The sequence below is a fragment of the Podarcis erhardii genome, assembly GCF_964252035.2.
Source record: "Podarcis erhardii genome assembly, chromosome: 7".
Lineage (NCBI taxonomy): Eukaryota > Metazoa > Chordata > Lepidosauria > Squamata > Lacertidae > Podarcis > Podarcis erhardii.
Window position 1 is genome coordinate 64,671,885 of NC_138511.1, and position 17,150 is coordinate 64,689,034.

At 43.8% G+C, this 17,150-nt stretch overlaps 1 protein-coding gene across 1 annotated transcript; it reads right to left on the reverse strand.

Moving 5' to 3' along the window:
• Positions 1-1,322: 1,322 nt before the first annotated feature.
• Positions 1,323-15,389, reverse strand: PPT1 (palmitoyl-protein thioesterase 1). Its single transcript, XM_081871722.1, has 9 exons — positions 15,240-15,389; positions 10,117-10,226; positions 7,502-7,629; positions 6,543-6,613; positions 5,276-5,378; positions 5,076-5,166; positions 4,238-4,336; positions 3,795-3,866; positions 1,323-2,221 (listed from the first exon to the last, which is right to left on the reverse strand). The coding sequence occupies exons 1-9, from the start codon at positions 15,352-15,354 to the stop codon at positions 2,099-2,101; spliced, it is 912 nt and encodes a 303-aa protein (XP_081727848.1). The 5' UTR covers positions 15,355-15,389; the 3' UTR covers positions 1,323-2,098.
• Between the last annotated feature and the right edge of the window lie 1,761 nt (positions 15,390-17,150).

The following is a 17,150-nucleotide window of genomic DNA, read 5'->3' on the forward strand; positions in this document are numbered from 1 at the left end:
TCGTCCAGAAAAGCTGCAAATCTCAGTTTACAGCTTCAGACTCAATGCTGCTCTCTTTCAGCAACATTTCCAGCTTAAGCTTGTCTGAGGAGTCCTTGGGAGTGTTTCCACACTAGTCTCTCAGAGCCCGCTGTGGCTTCACTCAGAATTTCATTGTGGCTAGCGGTTTGGTGGGCAAATGCATTCATGGAAATGTTTCCTGGCTTTGTTAAAAGCTGTTACCACAGAGGCCACTGACATCTGTTGTGTTGGCAGGAAGGTCTTGAACTAGCCTGACAGCCTCCCTGCATCAGCTCCCAAGTCCAGAAAGCCATCTCTCCACTCACCAAGGGATTGTAGTGAAATAATTCAGATGTTTCAAATGAAGGGATTCTGGAATTTTGAGAGTTAGTACTGTATGCATAACCCAACAATAGTATATAATGGGTATGGAAACTGTTGGCTACCCAACTTCCTTCCATCAGTCCTAGCAAGCAGAGCTAGTGGTCAGGGATGGTGTAGCAAATGTAATCCAGCAACAAGTGAAGGGCTGCAAGTTTGCCAATCGCATGTAGACTGCGACTTGGAAGATGCAGCATTGCTTCATCATCCAGCCTCTGCCCTTTAGAACCCAGGTGGGAGTTTGAGGAAAATGACACTTCTGCTTCTTCTAAGTGAGTATCTCTACTGAACTGCAGATCTTGTGTTTTGCACCTATTGCTAGATTACAATTCCCATAATTCCTCATTAGCCATAATGGTTTGGGGGGGGGGTGTAAGGGAGTTTTGAAACCAACAACATGGGGAGCAGTACCTCTTCTATTGCCTTCAAGAGGAATATTGCTTCATGCTAGGAGTGAGGACAACCTTCCTCTACGAAGAAAGCAGTGCTGCTGCTCACTGAATCATCTTAAACATTTTTATTGGAAGTTACAGATAGGTAGCCGTGTTGGTCTGCCATAGTCAAAACAAAACAAATTCCTTCCAGTAGCACCTTAAAGACCAACTAAGTCAGTTCTTGGTATGAGCTTTCGTGTGCATGCACACTTCTTCAGATAACACATGCACACGAAAGCTCATACCAAGAACTGACTTAGTTGGTCTTTAAGGTGCTACTGGAAGGAATTTGTTTTGTTTTGACTATGGCAGACCAACACGGCTACCTATCTGTAACTGGAACTATGGAAGGCACCACATTGAGCCGCATGAAATGGAAGGTATCTGAAGAAGTGTGCATGCACACGAAAGCTCATACCAAGAACTGACTTAGTTGGTCTTTAAGGTGCTACTGGAAGGAATTTGTTTTGTTTTATTTTTATTGGAATGTGCTGATTTTTTTGTGTGCTATTGCTTATAATACAATACAAAAAGCTAAAGAGCTTGAATCACCCTTTCTTAACATCCTGCCATTCACACGGCCCAACAGTATTGTTGCACGTATAAGTCACCTGTTTCTCTTGTGTACCACAGACCTCCTGCCTGCTTTCAGACTTGCAGTCTGGTGAGAGAAACGTAAGCTAGCACCCCACCCCACCCCACCCCCATTTTATCTCTTGTTCTAACAAGAGGTATTAAATATCCCATCCCTGAGATCTGCAAAAGGTTAACTGCAATATCGCATCCTCAGTTTCACACAGCCTTGCACAACATGCTCCACAAACAAATGTGTTCATTTTGATGGCTGCCTGTCCTAATAAAATCACTAAAGGAGGAAGAAGACAAAGTGATCCTCCCCTCCTGCTGTAGTCAAAACATTTGGGGGGCAGGAAAAGGTTGGCACAGATCCCAGAAAAGGAGGCTGAGAAAGCATTGTAACCCACATCAATTTTGCCATCCCAAAACAAATACGAATGACTTTTCACATAGCTGAAAGGTCTGTTCTATTTTAGTGCCTCTGCAGGGCAAAGCTGATAGAGGTCAGGCTGTGTTGAATAAAGGTGCAGAAGACCTACTGAGAGAGTTCAATTAATTGGTGTTAATCCTTATATCAAGCTAGCCCCTACCTAGCAGATTAGTGAGAAGTCTCTCCTTTCCAGCCAAGCACTATAAAGGAGCACACCAAACACTCTCATCTCCAGCAACACAGAAAGGCAGGCTCAGCCTGTGGGTCATCATCAGTTTCACTGTAAGAATGGCAAGATGTTCTTGTAGAACCATTCTTCAGAAAAGTGGAGGTGATCTCCTTCTGCGCCCAGGAACACCAGCTTCCCTGCTTGGTCCATTTCCTTCAAACCCAACCGATCCTGAAAGAAGGAACATAGAGTAACAAACAGATGGATCTCAGCTAGAAATCACCATGCAAAACTTAGGCGGCAGCAGGCAAAGAAGGTGGTTTGGGATCTACTGGTAGATTGCTGGCTGAAAGTGTTTGCTTCCAACTATATGTCTTTTGACTTGTTAGCAGATCTTAGACTTCTAGTAAAAAAAGTAGGCTGAACAAGTCCACTTCTGCCCACGTTGAGGGTTTTTCTTACAATCAACTGGGTATATAAATTTTATTAAATAAAATAAATCAGTATTAAGATCCTGAAGCTGCAATCATAAGCACTGGAGCTACTATAAATGGAACTTCAGGGAAAATACAGCAGCAAATGTTTTCACAGCTGCATATATAGAACAATCCTAAACTGGCATACATCCAGTTTAACTATCAAGGCTTCCTCGGAGAAGATCCTGGGCCAATCTAGTTTGAGGGCACCAAGGAAACTACTGGAAAAATGCTAAAACCTACCGTTAGAACTAAGCTACAGTCTAGGGGGAAATTCCACCAAGTTAACTGGCGTAAATTTACACCCCCTGCTTCATTAAGTTAAAGGCAAGCAGCAGTGACAAGAAAAGGGTATAAAGAAACAGGCTGTTAATTTTTAACCTCTTAACTCCAAATCGTTCAGGGTAGTATCTGTCCACTTGGCCAGATGTTTTGCGGCTCACAGCCAGTGTATCAATTGCAGTGATTCAAGAGTGTAGGGAGTGTAGCAATTCATACTATTTTAAGTTACATCCACTGATTTCAATGGGTCTACGATGCTGAGTACAATATTGTTGGACCTCACCCAATGTGTTGTCCCATTAACCAGGGCTGCCTTTTTAATTAATTCACAAGGGCTTTCAGTCACTTAAAAGGTTGCAGTGCTAATCCAACCAAATTCCTTTAACTGGCCCCTGAGAGGAGGCAGTAATCATTCTTAAATACTGTATGCATTCCTAAAAGCTATTGAAGTCTTTAAAAAAAAAAAGACGCACATTTGCCTGTTGTTTTTGGAAGCATGCACCCTGCTCTCTCGTAAAAGCTTGGAAGGAACGTGCTTCTAGTGGTCAGCACATCTTCAGGTTTGGAAGATTATCTCTGTTCAGCTACACCAGCTTAGACTCATTTATCATTTTCCTGTCAACTGTCTCAATTTCTAATTCTGCAAATCAGTGTTTGTAGAACACTATTTATGCAGCTCTTTAAGCAGACAACTTTAGAGTGGAATTTACTTGCATGCAACTATGCACACCTGCAGCACAGGAACCTAGAAGAGGGGAGCACCCTAGAGCATCCTCTTGGCTCCCCATAGCCCAAAGAGGATGGTCTCCTTGTGAACCACAAGCACTCCCCACTTAAATAAGAGTGCTCCCCACTTATACACAATTATGGGTCCCCCAGAACACAATCCCGCATGCAAGTGGGGAGTCACCTGTAGATATTAATCTCTCTTCTGCAAGTTTTTATCTAGTTACAAAACTCTTTCTTGCCACAACTAATGGGATGTCACACAGCTGGTTTGGTGTCAAATTCTTGATAGGAATAATAGCAACATTCGGGATAGTTACCTCTGTGTATAGTGAGGTCTCTTGCAAGGGAATGGTCTCTTTGGCCTGACCGCTCCGGTAGTAACCAAACCACTGGGGAAAGAGGAGAGCAACAAAATGAGCCATGCACTGTTGCAATGGCCAGTTCATACCTACATGCACCAGGCCAGCAAAGGCCTGTCCCTTTTGGGCTGCTTGTTCTTCCTCCGCCGCTGCCGCCACCACCAGGTTTGTGGTGTGGTGAACCGGCTTATACTTACTCAAGTCAATAAGTTTTCCCAGTTTTTTGTGCTAAAATTAGGTGTCTCGGCTTATATTCGGGTCGGCTTATGCTCAAGTATATACGGTATATTGGGTTTGCAAAATCAGCCCCCTTCCATTTCATCACATTCTGCATGTGTTTTTCACACATATATACGCGTTCACACACACACACACACACACACACACACAGAGCTGCCCACCTCAGATGCAGGAGGGTCCACCATGGTATCATTGAGGAACTTCACCATCACAAATTTCTTCAAAGACATCAGGTTTTTCTTATACGTACTGTTGTTGCTCTAGAAAGAAGATGGGGGCACAGAGGGAGGAAAAGACAGAGAGAAAAGAAGATTTAAGAGAATCCCAAGCTACCTTGGAATCTGCTTTGCTGATGACACTGCAGAAAATTCCATGCAAATCCTGGCCCAAGTGCGCCCCAACAGTTTAGTCCTGCTGGCCACATGACCTGGAAAGCTGTCTGTGGACAAATGTCGCTCCCTCGGCCTGAAAGCGAAATGAGTATGCATATGCATATGAGTATGCACACAATGAGTGCCGCACCTCACACTTGCCTTTGACTGGACTTAACTGTCCAGGGGTCCTTTACCTTTTATATTATTATGCAAACATATTGTTTGGGTACTAACTGACTATATGTTTAATAACTCATCCTTCAAAACAAGGTTTATAGTACGTAACAAAACAAGTTAAACGTCAACAGCAACCCTTCCTCTAAGGAAGCATAAGTCTGTAGCTCACAGGCATTACTCTATCTGGTCACTGACCAGGTGCAGATCTTACAAGACTCAGCAAGGCTGCTCCATTGTGTGCCTAAGGACTATGCCCTGCAAATATCTGTTTGTTTTTTGAATGTTTTATTCTACTTTTTCTAGCTTGTTTTTTTCTTTCTTGAGCCCTTCCACACCTTCACAATTTCACGAAAAACTTCCTGCAGTTTACAGGGGTTGTTTTTGGAGTTGATTATAGAGGGGTGGGATGAGCAGGCAGACCGGCAAGGCCCAAACCTATCAAACTTACTCGCTCTTGATTGATGTCCGCCAGGAAAAGACTGTGCTTCCGGTATTCCTCTTCATTCAGTGGGTCGTGCCAGTACTGGGCTTGGACCAGGCTGTAGTGGAGGGAAAACTGGGAGTTCAAAACACAAGCCGGAGCAAGCCCCAACCCCCAAGCACATGCCCCCACCCCATAACATTTAACTTCTGCCAAAGTGAACTCACCGGTTCTGGACCACTGCAGTGTAGGCCCCTAGGTCTAACATCCTTCGGATCCAGTCACAGAGGTGAGAACTCTCCCCGGGACAACGCGGAAAGCCATACACACCTGTGGCAGCAAGATACCAATTTGCAGGCATTCAGGATCTGAACATGACACCAGCCATTAAGATCAATGGCCCTTAGTCATGCTTATTACTTTAATAATAATTGTTGGTGGTGGTGGTATTGTTTTATTATTTCTACCCCACTCATCTGCAAAATTTCCCCAGCCACTCTGGACAGCTTCCTTCCGGCATGTGCAAAAACATTATAAAATGTCAAACATTTGAAACTTCCCAATACAGGGCTGCCTTCAGATGTCTTCTAAAAGTTGTGTGGTTCTTTATCTCCCTGACATCGGCTGGGAGGGCCCTCTGCCTGGTTCCCTGTAACTTTGCTTCTCTCAGTGAGGGAAACACCAGAAGACCCTTGGATGTGGACCTCAGTGAATGATAGGGGTGAATGACAGGGGTGGAGACGCTGCTTCAGGTATACTGGGCCAAGGGCTTTAAAGGTCAGCACCAACACTTTGAATTGTGCTTGGAAACGTACTGGGAGCCAGTGAAGATCCTTTAGGTGTTAAATGGTCCCGGCAGCCACTCCCAGTCACCAGTCTAGCTGCCACATTCTGGATTAGCTGTAGTTTCCGGGTCACCTTCAAAGGTAGCCTCACATGAAGCACATTGCAATAGTCCAAGCGGGAGAAAACTAGAGCATGCACCACTCTAGCAAGGCAGTCCGCAGGCAGATAGGGTCTCCGCTGGCGTACCAGGTGGAGCTGTCCTGGACCCAGAATTGACCTGTGCCTGCATGGACAGCTGTGAGTCCAAAATGGCTCCCAGGCTGTGCTGCTGTTCCTTCAGAGGCACAATTACCCCATTCAGGACCAAGGAGTCCCCCACATTCGCCCATCCCATCTCCAAAAAACAGTATTCTGTCTTGTCAGGATTCAACCTCAATCCGTTAACTGCCATCCATCCTCCAGCTGCCTCCAGACACTCACAGCAGAACCAGGGACAGCTTTCCCTTCTGTCCCTAGCCCGCCGGAGATCACTGACCAGCGCAATCAAGGCAGTTTCAGTCCCATGATGGGGACTGAATCCTGATTGGAAGGGATCTATATGGTCCGCACCTCCAGGCATAACATCCTCTGTTGCTATGACATAACTTTCCCCGCCTAAATCTGCATTCTCGCCGTCTAGAAAACAAAAGACCACTCAGATGGGCTTACCTTGGTGCTGACCTCCTACAGAAATCAGATTGAACATTGGGGGAGAGGGACATCTCTGCACCACCGCCCTCCTGGAAAGGGGGGGACGGACAAAAACAGATTAAGCAGCAACCTCCAAGGCAGAAGACACGTTGTCCAGACAGTTTTTATATACCAGGGCAGAACGTAGAACTGGCAGGATTATATTGACTTTGATTTAATACTGATTTTGTAATTCAATTTATATACGTTAGATTTTATTATACTTCTTATTGGAATTCAGGTCAGGGAGGAGGGGTGACCTGTCGGATGTTCCCATCATCCCCAGCCAGCATGGCCAATGGCCAGGGGTGGTGGGAGGGGACACTTGATGTCATCTGGAGGCCTGCAGTTCCCCATCTTTAAGGTAGTCAGTACTGAGCTGGAGGGGCCAAGGGCCTGGTTCTGTAAAAGGCAGCCTCCTATGTCACAGATAGGTCACTCCATATCAAGTGATTCAACTTTTTTTACCTCATCTCATCCAATTTTCTTAATATTTTGTACACCTGTTGAATAATTAAAACTTAGCTTAAATCTAAAATTTCAATTTTTTTTATCTCATCCCATTTGTGAGTTATGAGGGTTTGAAATTTCAAAAAATTGACAATTTTGGCCTTGCACAACAACCTTAAAAGCTCAGTCCAGAATTGACATACATCAAAACTAAAAACACCAATCTCTTCAGAACTTCGTGGACTTTAATATCATATGTCACATGAGGGACTTAAATTTAAATTTTAAAGTAAGTTTAAAATTGAACATTTTAAAAAGTGATTTTTAAAAATTAATATGATTTAAACATTTAAAAAATTCTATTGATTATTTAACATTTCTAAGAGCCTTCTGCATGCAACACACATGCTCTACCACTGCATTCTACCAAAAGTCGCCCCCTTTCATCCAAAACTCCTCCCTCATTCTGCAACGCTTGAGACACTTACAGAAACTGCCCTCCCTGTGAGAAGCCCATGGCGTTGTAGCCGCCTCGAAGCTTCGGGTCCTTAGCGAGTTCGTCACACACGAGTTTCACCTGGTCATTCACGTTCATGAAGAAGCTGTTCTCCATGTCCTGAAGAAAACGGAGAACTTGAAGAACAGGAGACAGCCAATGACCTACACATGCCAAAGTGTCACACACTGAGCAGGAGGAAGGCAAGTCCCCACAGGGAGATTGCAGCTCCCTTCCCCAGACAATCAGCCCTCCTCCCTTCTGTTTAAAACGGAAGTCGCTAACCCAGGGATAGGGAACCTGTGGCCCTCCAGATGCCTGCTCATTTAGGAGTATCTGTGAAGCTTATAGTTTATTAATAATGCAATGATACAGCAGTCACTAGAGTGGGACAAGTTTATATATAGATTTCCCTCACTAATTGTCCAATGTTTCAACAAGTGTCACTCTGCAGCTGAATCTCCTGGTCTCAAAGGAGCCAGGTGTTAAGTCCTTCCCAGGCCCAGCCTTCCTCGCCGGACTGAGGACCACCTTGAATTTGGCCCAGGAACAAATCAGTTGTCAATGTAGATCTATGAGCTGAGGATGTAATATGCTGGCAGGATCAGCAAACATGTTGCAGTGTTCTGCATTAACTGTTATTTCTGGACCAAACACAAGAGGGGTAGATGATAGATGATGATGATGATGATGATGATGATGATGATGATGATAGATAGATAGAGATAGAGATAGAGATAGAGATAGAGATAGAGAGAGAGAGAGAGATATGATAGATAGATGATAGATAGAGAGAGAGATGATAGAGATAGATAGATAGATAGATAGATAGATAGATAGATAGATAGATAGAGATAGATAGATAGATAGATAGATAGATAGATGATAGATAGATAGATAGATAGATAGATGATAGATAGATAGATGATAGATAGAGAGAGAGAGAGAGAGAGAGAGAGAGAGAGAGATGATAGATAGATAGATAGATGATAGATAGATAGATGATAGATAGATAGATGATAGATAGATAGATAGATAGATAGATAGATAGATAGATAGATAGATAGAAATAATGGAGAAGTAAAGAGGGAGAGATGAGGCTGCTGTGTCTCTCCATTGGCTCTGCTGGACAGCAACTCCATCAGGCTTCTCCTTCAAGTGCCTAGCAGCCAGCAGCCGTTCCATCAGGATACAAGAGGGAGAGGGAGTTAGGGGGACTACAGAGTTCTATGTCTATGGCAAAAATGGGAAGTGAAACTTTAGCCGAGGTCACCCAGAATATATGCCTAGCTGCTTCCATGGGAAATCGCTTTGTCCAAGTGCTTGTGTCTGGCCCCACTCACTACTGGGATGCAGCCCCCGACAGCTCTCCACTGGGGAAAGGCAGCCCTCAATGCTTGGAAAAGTAACGCCAGGGTGGAATTCGATTCAGCACCCAAGCTCTGAGCTCTGCGTAGCAAAACTAAAGCCACGCGCATGTGGGAGCGCTGGGCGGCTCAGCATCAGGACCAAATCCATTTAGAGATCAGAGCTTAGGCACAGACAAGGCTTAGAAGAGGCCTAACTCAGAGGCCATCGTGGCTTCAAGGCGCTCATAAGCAGATCTGTCCAAATCCAATTACAACCCGCAGCTTCGGGGTTACTTCATGGGAGTCTGCCCTTCTTACTCCCTTACTTGCTCACACCTGTTTTAAAGGTGTCCATGATGGTGCCTTTAGGTTCTCCCCACCCCTACTCAGACATGCACACCCACTGTGATTGACAGGTCCATTGGGTCAGGGGGCGGGGGATGAGAATCCTGCTCATCAACAGGCAGGTCTCCTAGCCTTTCTCATGAACCTGCAAAGGTATGAGTGGGAAGAATTCAACTGCCCTAGAAGGGTCCCCCACTTATCCCCACTGGATTCATGAGATTACTGCTCCTCACCATAACATCTCTTTCAGGCAGAAGAGATGATGCTTTGTTCTAATGGCATTTCCCTACAAACACTCCCCCACCTCTGTCCCTCCTCTAATGCCAGTCTTGGCATCAAGACTGATTGCCCCAATCAATGCACAGATCCTTGTATGAAGCGGCACGGAAAAGACATGCAGCGCTGTCCACAATGTTCTGCACACTGTCCTTTAGAATTGAAGAGTTGGAAGGGACCCAGAGGGTCATCTAATCCAGGGGTAGGCAACCTAAGGCCCGTGGGCCGGATGCAGCCCAGTCGCCTTCTCAATCCAGCCAGCTGATGGTCCAGGAATCAGCATGTTTTTACATGAGTAGAATGTGTGCTTTTATTTAAAATGCATCTCTGGGTTATTTGTGGGAATATGTTCATTTTTTTCTCCAAAATATAGTCCAGCCCACTACATGGTCTGAGGGTTGGTGGACCAGGCCACGGCTGAAAAAGGTGCTGACCCCTGATCTAATTCAACCCTCTGCGATGCAAGAATATGCAGCTGTCACTTAAGGAGAACCTACAACCTTGGCATTATCAGCACCACACTCTAACCAACTGAGCTCTCCAAGCTGATAGCTGGGGCTCAAGTTAACAAAGTATGAGGAGCACCATTTTAAACACCGTGCCTACTTGAGAAAATTCACAATAAAAATGACACCACCTCAATTAAGTTGCTGCCAATCTTCAAAGACAGAACGTAAATCCCTGGGATTTTCTTCTCCACAATTTTTTTTATGTAACCCATGCTCTCAGGATTGCAGCAGCTGTCACCTGGGATTAAAGAAAAAAAAGCAGATGAGGGGAAAGATTTTGAAATAGAAATTCAGCAACAGGACTGTTGCAGTAGCATTCTTTTTTAGTCTAGCAAAATATATTTGCAAATTATAACAAATGTAGACCCAGCTCATGTGTTACTGGGGCCCCCAGGGGGCTATAGGGAAGCCCCATATTTGGCTCCCACCTTAACGCAAGTAAGCAGGGTGGTCAACTATTAAATTAATTGCTCAATTATCTCTCCTGAAGTGGGATTACATTAAAATGGGATTACATTAAAAGAAAATTCTGCATTTTACAAAACCTGCCACATAAATATCTTCTTGAGATACTGAAGGCCAAGGTACGTAATAAGCAGATAAACGAAAACACATTTGTTTCTCGGTTCCACACAAACAACACAATTATCATTCCTGACCATCCTGGTCAAGGCATGCTGTTTCTTGTGCGAGGGCTGCTGAACGTCATCCTGGACTACACCTGGGAAGATAACAGTGATGATAAAGTGGGTTTATACAAACGGCATGCATCTTCTCTTGCCAGTAAGTCAGGAGACTGACACCTCCCACATAGACAAGGGCAAAAGGAACATGTAATGTTTATAATACTCCCGTTTGTGGAATGCTCTCCTCAGGGAGGTTCACCTGGCTCCTTCATTATATATACAATATTTTAGGCGCCAGGCGAAAATGTTCCCCTTTGGCTGATTAACATTCTGCAGCCTTTTAAATGTGTCCGTGAGAAGTGGGCAGGTTAATGTTTAGCTGTTTTAATCAAGTGCTTGTTTTAACCTGTATTTTATTCTGCGAACCTCCCTAAGATCTTATAATGAGGCATATAAATCTAATAAATACAGTAGTATCTCGGGTTAAGACTTAATTCGTTCTGGAGGTCTGTTCTTAACCTGAAACTGTTCTTAACCTGAAGCACCACTTTGGCTAATGGGGCCTCCCACTGCTGCTGTGCCGCCGCTGCACAATTCCTGTTCTCATCCTGAAGCAAAGTTCTTAACCCGAGGTACTATTTCTGGGTTAGCGGAGTCTGTAACCTGAAGCCTCTGTAACCCGAAGTACCACTGTAATACTATGGATTTCTGATTTCCTGACTAAACTTCAGCCATTTTGATCCAGATATATACAACAGGCACTTACTTGAACAGCTGTAACCAGATATATACAACAGGTACTTACTTGAACAGCTGTAACCCAAAGCCCCATCCAAAGAAAGGGGTGGGGGAAAAGAGACAAGAGTATGGTTTTAGACACACATAGGAATACTGCACTTCAAAATAAATGCATGTCGAATGTGACTTTAGACATGGTCCAGAGTTTCCTGTACCCTTGTTAATTGTATGCTCATGACATCAATTTAGATTGTTTGCCATTGAATATTAGTCCCAGCAGAGAAAGGGTATCAGGATTTTTTATTCTCCAAGCACAAGGCTGAGACGTCACAGGAGGCAGGGAACTGAGGACACGTTATCTGGCAGATCAATAGTGTTGTGAGAATTTTATATGAAGGGAGATGGTGAATCTATTACTAGGAGGGTAGCCCCGAAAGAAAGAAAGAAAGAAAGAACGAACAAGTTTGGTAATCAAGATAAAAGCCCAGATAATATCAGAATGAGATCTGGATGGATGCAAAATTTCATACTATATCTAACATTTCATGTTATTCCAGTTATATTTCACAATGGGTCTATAACTGCATATATATCATACAGTTGAAGCACATTTCTTCTCCAAAGAATCATGGGAACTGTAGTTGAAGGGTGCTGGGAATTATAACTCTGTGAGAGCTAAACTACAAATCCCAGGATTTTGGGGGGGGGGGGAGCCATGCACTTTAAATGTATTGTCTGTATGCAGCCTTAGACCATATAAAGAAATCTGGCCTGATCTCATCAACCTGGGACTCCAAAAGAGCCTGAGGGGAAGAGACAAGATCAGCAGGAAACTGGAGGAGGATCTGGGGCAGGGAAGCTGCACATATCATCTTCCCCTAAGGAAAAAATATTAATTGCCCAAGCAGCTCTGTCATCAGTTTCCTAGTCATTAGTCCCTCCCTTGTTTGTGCTCCATCCCATGGATAAAAGCAACAGATTACAAACCGTTGGGAGTAAAAGTCCGAAACAGAATCAAAAGTGCAACAGGAGAGTGCACATCCAAATTTCAAACCTCACTCACAGTACTGAGTGTGCTTAACATCTTACATGGTGATTTGGAGCGAGTAAGAACCCTTAGACAAGAAGTCTGGAGCCTTGGACTTTTATAAAGCTGAATGATCACACAAATGCAGCCATGCTATAAACCAGTCTTTAATTGAGGCTGAAATCACTGTGAAGAGTCACAGAAGTCTGGAGCCTGTGGCCTTTCAGGAGATACAAATATTCTCTTTTATCCTGACCTGGAGCCAGTTCCTCTAACTCTTTACCCCTGGAAAAGAAATATTATCTCAGGGCAAGGTGGACAACCTGTGGCTCCTCCAGATGTTGCTGGACACCAGCTCCCATCAGCAAGGCTGGTAGTCAAGAAAGATGAAAGTCCACGAATATCAGGAGGTGCACAAGGTCCCCCGCCCCCATCCTAGAGTCAGCAATTACCTTGAAAGGAGGCTGGGCAAAAAAGGGCCACCCTCTACTCCCACCCAAAGTGGACTAACAAGTAAACCTCCTAATGTAGCCCCTCATCACTTCTAAATACCCCTTTTGCAACTGGTCCTCTTTCAAGGTTGGAGTTGGTCATGGGGCCTCCAGTTGCTAACCCCGACTCCAAGACGTCTTGCCATTTCAGGATGCCTTCCCATTTGCAATTTCTCAGCAACTGCTTTAGGGCAGGGTGAGGGTTAGGCAAGAGAATCAAACTGGTTTTAAGGGACAGCATTAATGCTACCTGCCCTTTCTCACTGTCTTATTCAACTGTAAATGCATATAACACTTGCAATGTCACTGTCTGGAACTAGATGCTATGTTTTGTATGGCATTCTTCCAATTTTTAAATTCCGTTTTTTTAAAGTTTCATTTTCTCTTCTGTTTAGTTTCGGTTATTTAATGATGTTGGTCAGCATATTTCTTTGAGAAACAGTGTCCCATGATCCCAGTTACAGAGGCAGGAAGCCCTTTTCATCTCAAGGGCCACATGCCTCCGGGGGAGGAGCAGGGCAAGAGGCAAAAGTGGGCACAGCAATCCATTTAATGTTTACCTTTGTTCAGAAGGCTAGTTTCTACACACATCCCTCTCCATCCTCATCCAAACAAGAAAGAGGCGCTATCAAAGTTCAAGGACACATTCCAGCCAAGCAAAAACACTCAAGAAGGGTGCAAACCAGGGCCAGCAAGGGAGGGATATGGGCTGGGGAGAGTCCCAAGGGCCAGACAGAGAGCCCTGGAGGGTCTGGTCCTGGACCTTCAGTTCCCCACCTCTGCATTAAAACAAATTATAATACATTTTCCTTGACTGAGATGAGCTTTGAATGCCCAGTTCTTTTCATGCCACTCCAATTCAACTATCCCCTTGTATAATCCAATTAAGTGATAAGATCATAAAGGGAAGGATGGCACTTGGCCATCTTTGAACAAGCTTCATCAGATTTCTTGCCACCTGTCTGTTTATGCATCAAATATTGCTTTTAGACTAAAGCCAGCAGATAAAAAAGGTCACTGTTGGCAGGATAATTACACTGAGGTAATTGTTAAATATTACTGCTGTATTTATAAAAGCTGCTTCCATTTGCACTATTCATGCAGAATCAAGCTTCATTTGTGCGCACGTGTGTCTTTTTATGCTATGCAATTGGCAGAAGGATGAGCTGTATCAATCCACTTTTCAACTAATGTAGTCTACACATCAATCACAGCAACCGAGAAAAAACTGTGAACACCCAAAAAATGCTAGAAAGATTGTCACTACTGACAAGTCCTCTCTTAAGGAAAACCACTAGGGAGAAATGCATACAAGCTTTGCTTGGTGAAATACTGGATCAGTTTCCTGCAAGTTGATAACCTAGTAAATCACACAGTGAGGAAAATGTGATTGGCCAGGCTACTGGGGAGTACAAGACTGGGGTTAGCAAACATGGGCTACAATGAAAAACTGACCCTCTGGTTTATTTACTAATCCCTCCAGACCCTTTAGGCTGCTTAATGGCAAAACGAATTGTAGCACAATCCTAGCCGAGTCTTCTTGGAAATAAGGCCTGTTTAATTCAATGGATCTTACTCGTATGTAAGTGGGGATCTCAGCCTTACTAACAGCAGTGTGGGCTTGTTCGTAGTTTAGTATCTGTCAACAGGTTGCTAATTGTCAGGAGGCTATTCATTTACCTGTGAATAAGCCCCATTTAACTTGCTGGGAATTATTTCTGAGAAGATCTGCATAGGATTGCACTGTCAGTTAACTCTTGTCAAGCAAAAAAATGGGGAAAAAACCCAGGTGCATAGGATGGAGCAAAGCAAGTGTTAATTAGTTGTTAAACTGTTGGACATGGGTTCAAGTTTGGGTTCTGCTACTTCAAAGTGTCACCACTTCAGTTACCTTGCAAGGTTTCTTTTAGGGTGAAATTATGTGGCTTTCTTGTTTCAGTTTCAGAAAGAAGGTAATGTGGTAACTACCTAATGGTCCTGTAGCTTCAGTTCCTTATCTGGAAAATCATAAGTTTGTAGTGCTTTGAGAACAGAAGCAGCACAGTTACACTATGACTGTGAAACTAAAAAACAAGTCTCCTCCAAGCCACTGTCTCCTGTTTGTTAAAGCACCTCATAATACATGCTATACAGATGTCGTGCTTTACCACAACGAGGCTGGAACTCCGTGGGAAAACGTTTACCCAGAACCAGGGTTCGAATTTGCATCCAGCCACAAAACTAACTAGCCTGGTCACTCTCTTGCAAGACTCTCTCAAGACTGCTGCAAAAACAAAAATAAGAACAAAAAACCGGGATGAACATTTTAAACTCTCTCTTTCTCTCGACAAAGCATCAGCCGAGACCCTGACTAGATCCCGTTCACTCACCCATGCCATGCCAGATGACCAGCGGCACCGGCCCCGCCGAGCTCCCGGGACTCAGCCAGCAAAATCCGCTCAGCAGCTGGAGCAGCAAAACTTTCTGCAGCCTGGCCGACGCCATCTTGGATCTGTCATATGACACAAATCCCCCCCCCCCCCGCCCGCCCGCCGCCGCCGCCGCCGCCGCCGCCGAGGAAAATATACCAAGTGCATAGAGAGGAGGCGGGCCTGGACCAGCCTTCTCGCCTCTTCAGAAAGGAGGAGCTCTGGGAACGGGAGATTGGAGGACCTGGGTGGGCAGGGCATCCAATGAAATAACTAAACGAAAATCTCATTTTTTTTTTCTTTAATGCATATTTCCCAATATAACAAAAATAAAACAACATCAATACAAATTCAATATCAAACAAAAAAATTGACTTACCCCCAGTCCCTTCCTTCGTTCCAGTGTTTATCAACATACCGCACGTCCAATGTAAAATAAAAACCATTAAAATTACTTATTGTTCATTCACAATGTAATTACAAGTAGTCCTAGAACTCTGCCAATGTATTAACCTGTGTACATTGCTTCTGTATATATGCAATAAAGTCCTTCCATTCTTCCTTATATTCGTTGTCATCTCTTTCTCTTAGTTTCATTGTCATTTTGCCATTTCAGCACATTCCATTAATTTAAGTTGCCAATCTTCTTTAGTTGGGACACCTTCTTTCCAGTGTTGTACAAGCAATACTCGTGCGACTGCAGTCGCATACATAAATAAGTTCTTTTGTAATCTAGGTATATCTACTCCTGTAATAGTAGGGATGCTTCTGGTTTTTTGACAAAAGTTATTTAAAAAAAAATCATTTCCCAATACAGTGGTACCTCGGGTTACATACGCTTCAGGTTACAGACTCCACTAACCCAGAAATAGTACCGCGGGTTAAGAACTTTGCTTCAGGATGAGAACAGAAATCATGCTCTGGTGGTATGGCGGCAGCAGGAGGCCCCATTAGCTAAAGTGGTGCTTCAGGTTAAGAACAGTTTCAGGTTAAGAACGGACTTCCAGAACGAATTAAGTACTTAACCCGAGGTACCACTGTAGTTTTTACTATTTTACATTTCCATCACATAGGAAAAAACCTTCTGTTGTTTTACATTTCCAACACTTATTTTCTTTAGATTTATACATTTTTGCCAATTTGACTGGAATTATATGAAAATGATGTATAGATGGTATCTAATTTTCTTCAGTCGCCACACATGCTGTAAATTTAATCCCACTCTTCCATAGTTTTTCCCATTCCTCCATCTGAATAGTGTGTCCCACATCTTGTGCCCATTTAATCATGACTGATTTAACCTCTTCATCTTTCGTTTCCCAGTCTAGCAACAGATTGTACATTTTCGATATTAATTTCTTATCACAAAATATCATTCAGTTTCGTGCTTCAGCCAGTCTTCACATTTATCAATCAATCAATTTCCTTTATTCGACCGATAGTCAGAAATAAAACACAGAAATAAAACACAATACAGAATTATGAACTAAAACATCATAGGGGTACATGAATAAGGTAGGGCCACAGCACTAAACCTCTCACAGATAACCCACAGTCTTCACATTTATTGCACTTATAGGCCACCTTTTTCTCAAAGTTGCTGTACACTGTCCCGTCCCCCCATTTAATCCCAACAACCCTTTACAGTAGGCTAAGACTGCTAGAGGTTGTGATTGGCCCAAGGTCACCCAGTGAGATTCATGGCTGAGTGGGGATTTGAACCCTGGCTTCTTAGGTCCGAATCCAGCACTCTAACCACTACACCACACTATTGGCAGAGGAGGGAGGTGTCAGAATGCAGAGGAGGAAGGCAGGGCTCCTGCATCCTATAGTTGTATAAATGAGATTATTTCAGCAGGTGCAAATTGCCAT

Coding starts and splice junctions, on each gene's coding strand:
- PPT1 (XM_081871722.1), bottom strand. CDS start 15,354: ATGGCGTCGGCCAGGCTGCAGAAAGTTTTGCTGCTCCAGCTGCTGAGC. Junction 6,614..7,501: donor TCACAGGGAGGGCAGTTTCT/GTAAGTGTCTCA, acceptor CCCCCTTTCCAG/GAGGGCGGTGGTGCAGAGAT. Junction 3,867..4,237: donor TGGACCCTCCTGCATCTGAG/GTGGGCAGCTCT, acceptor CTCTTTCCCCAG/TGGTTTGGTTACTACCGGAG.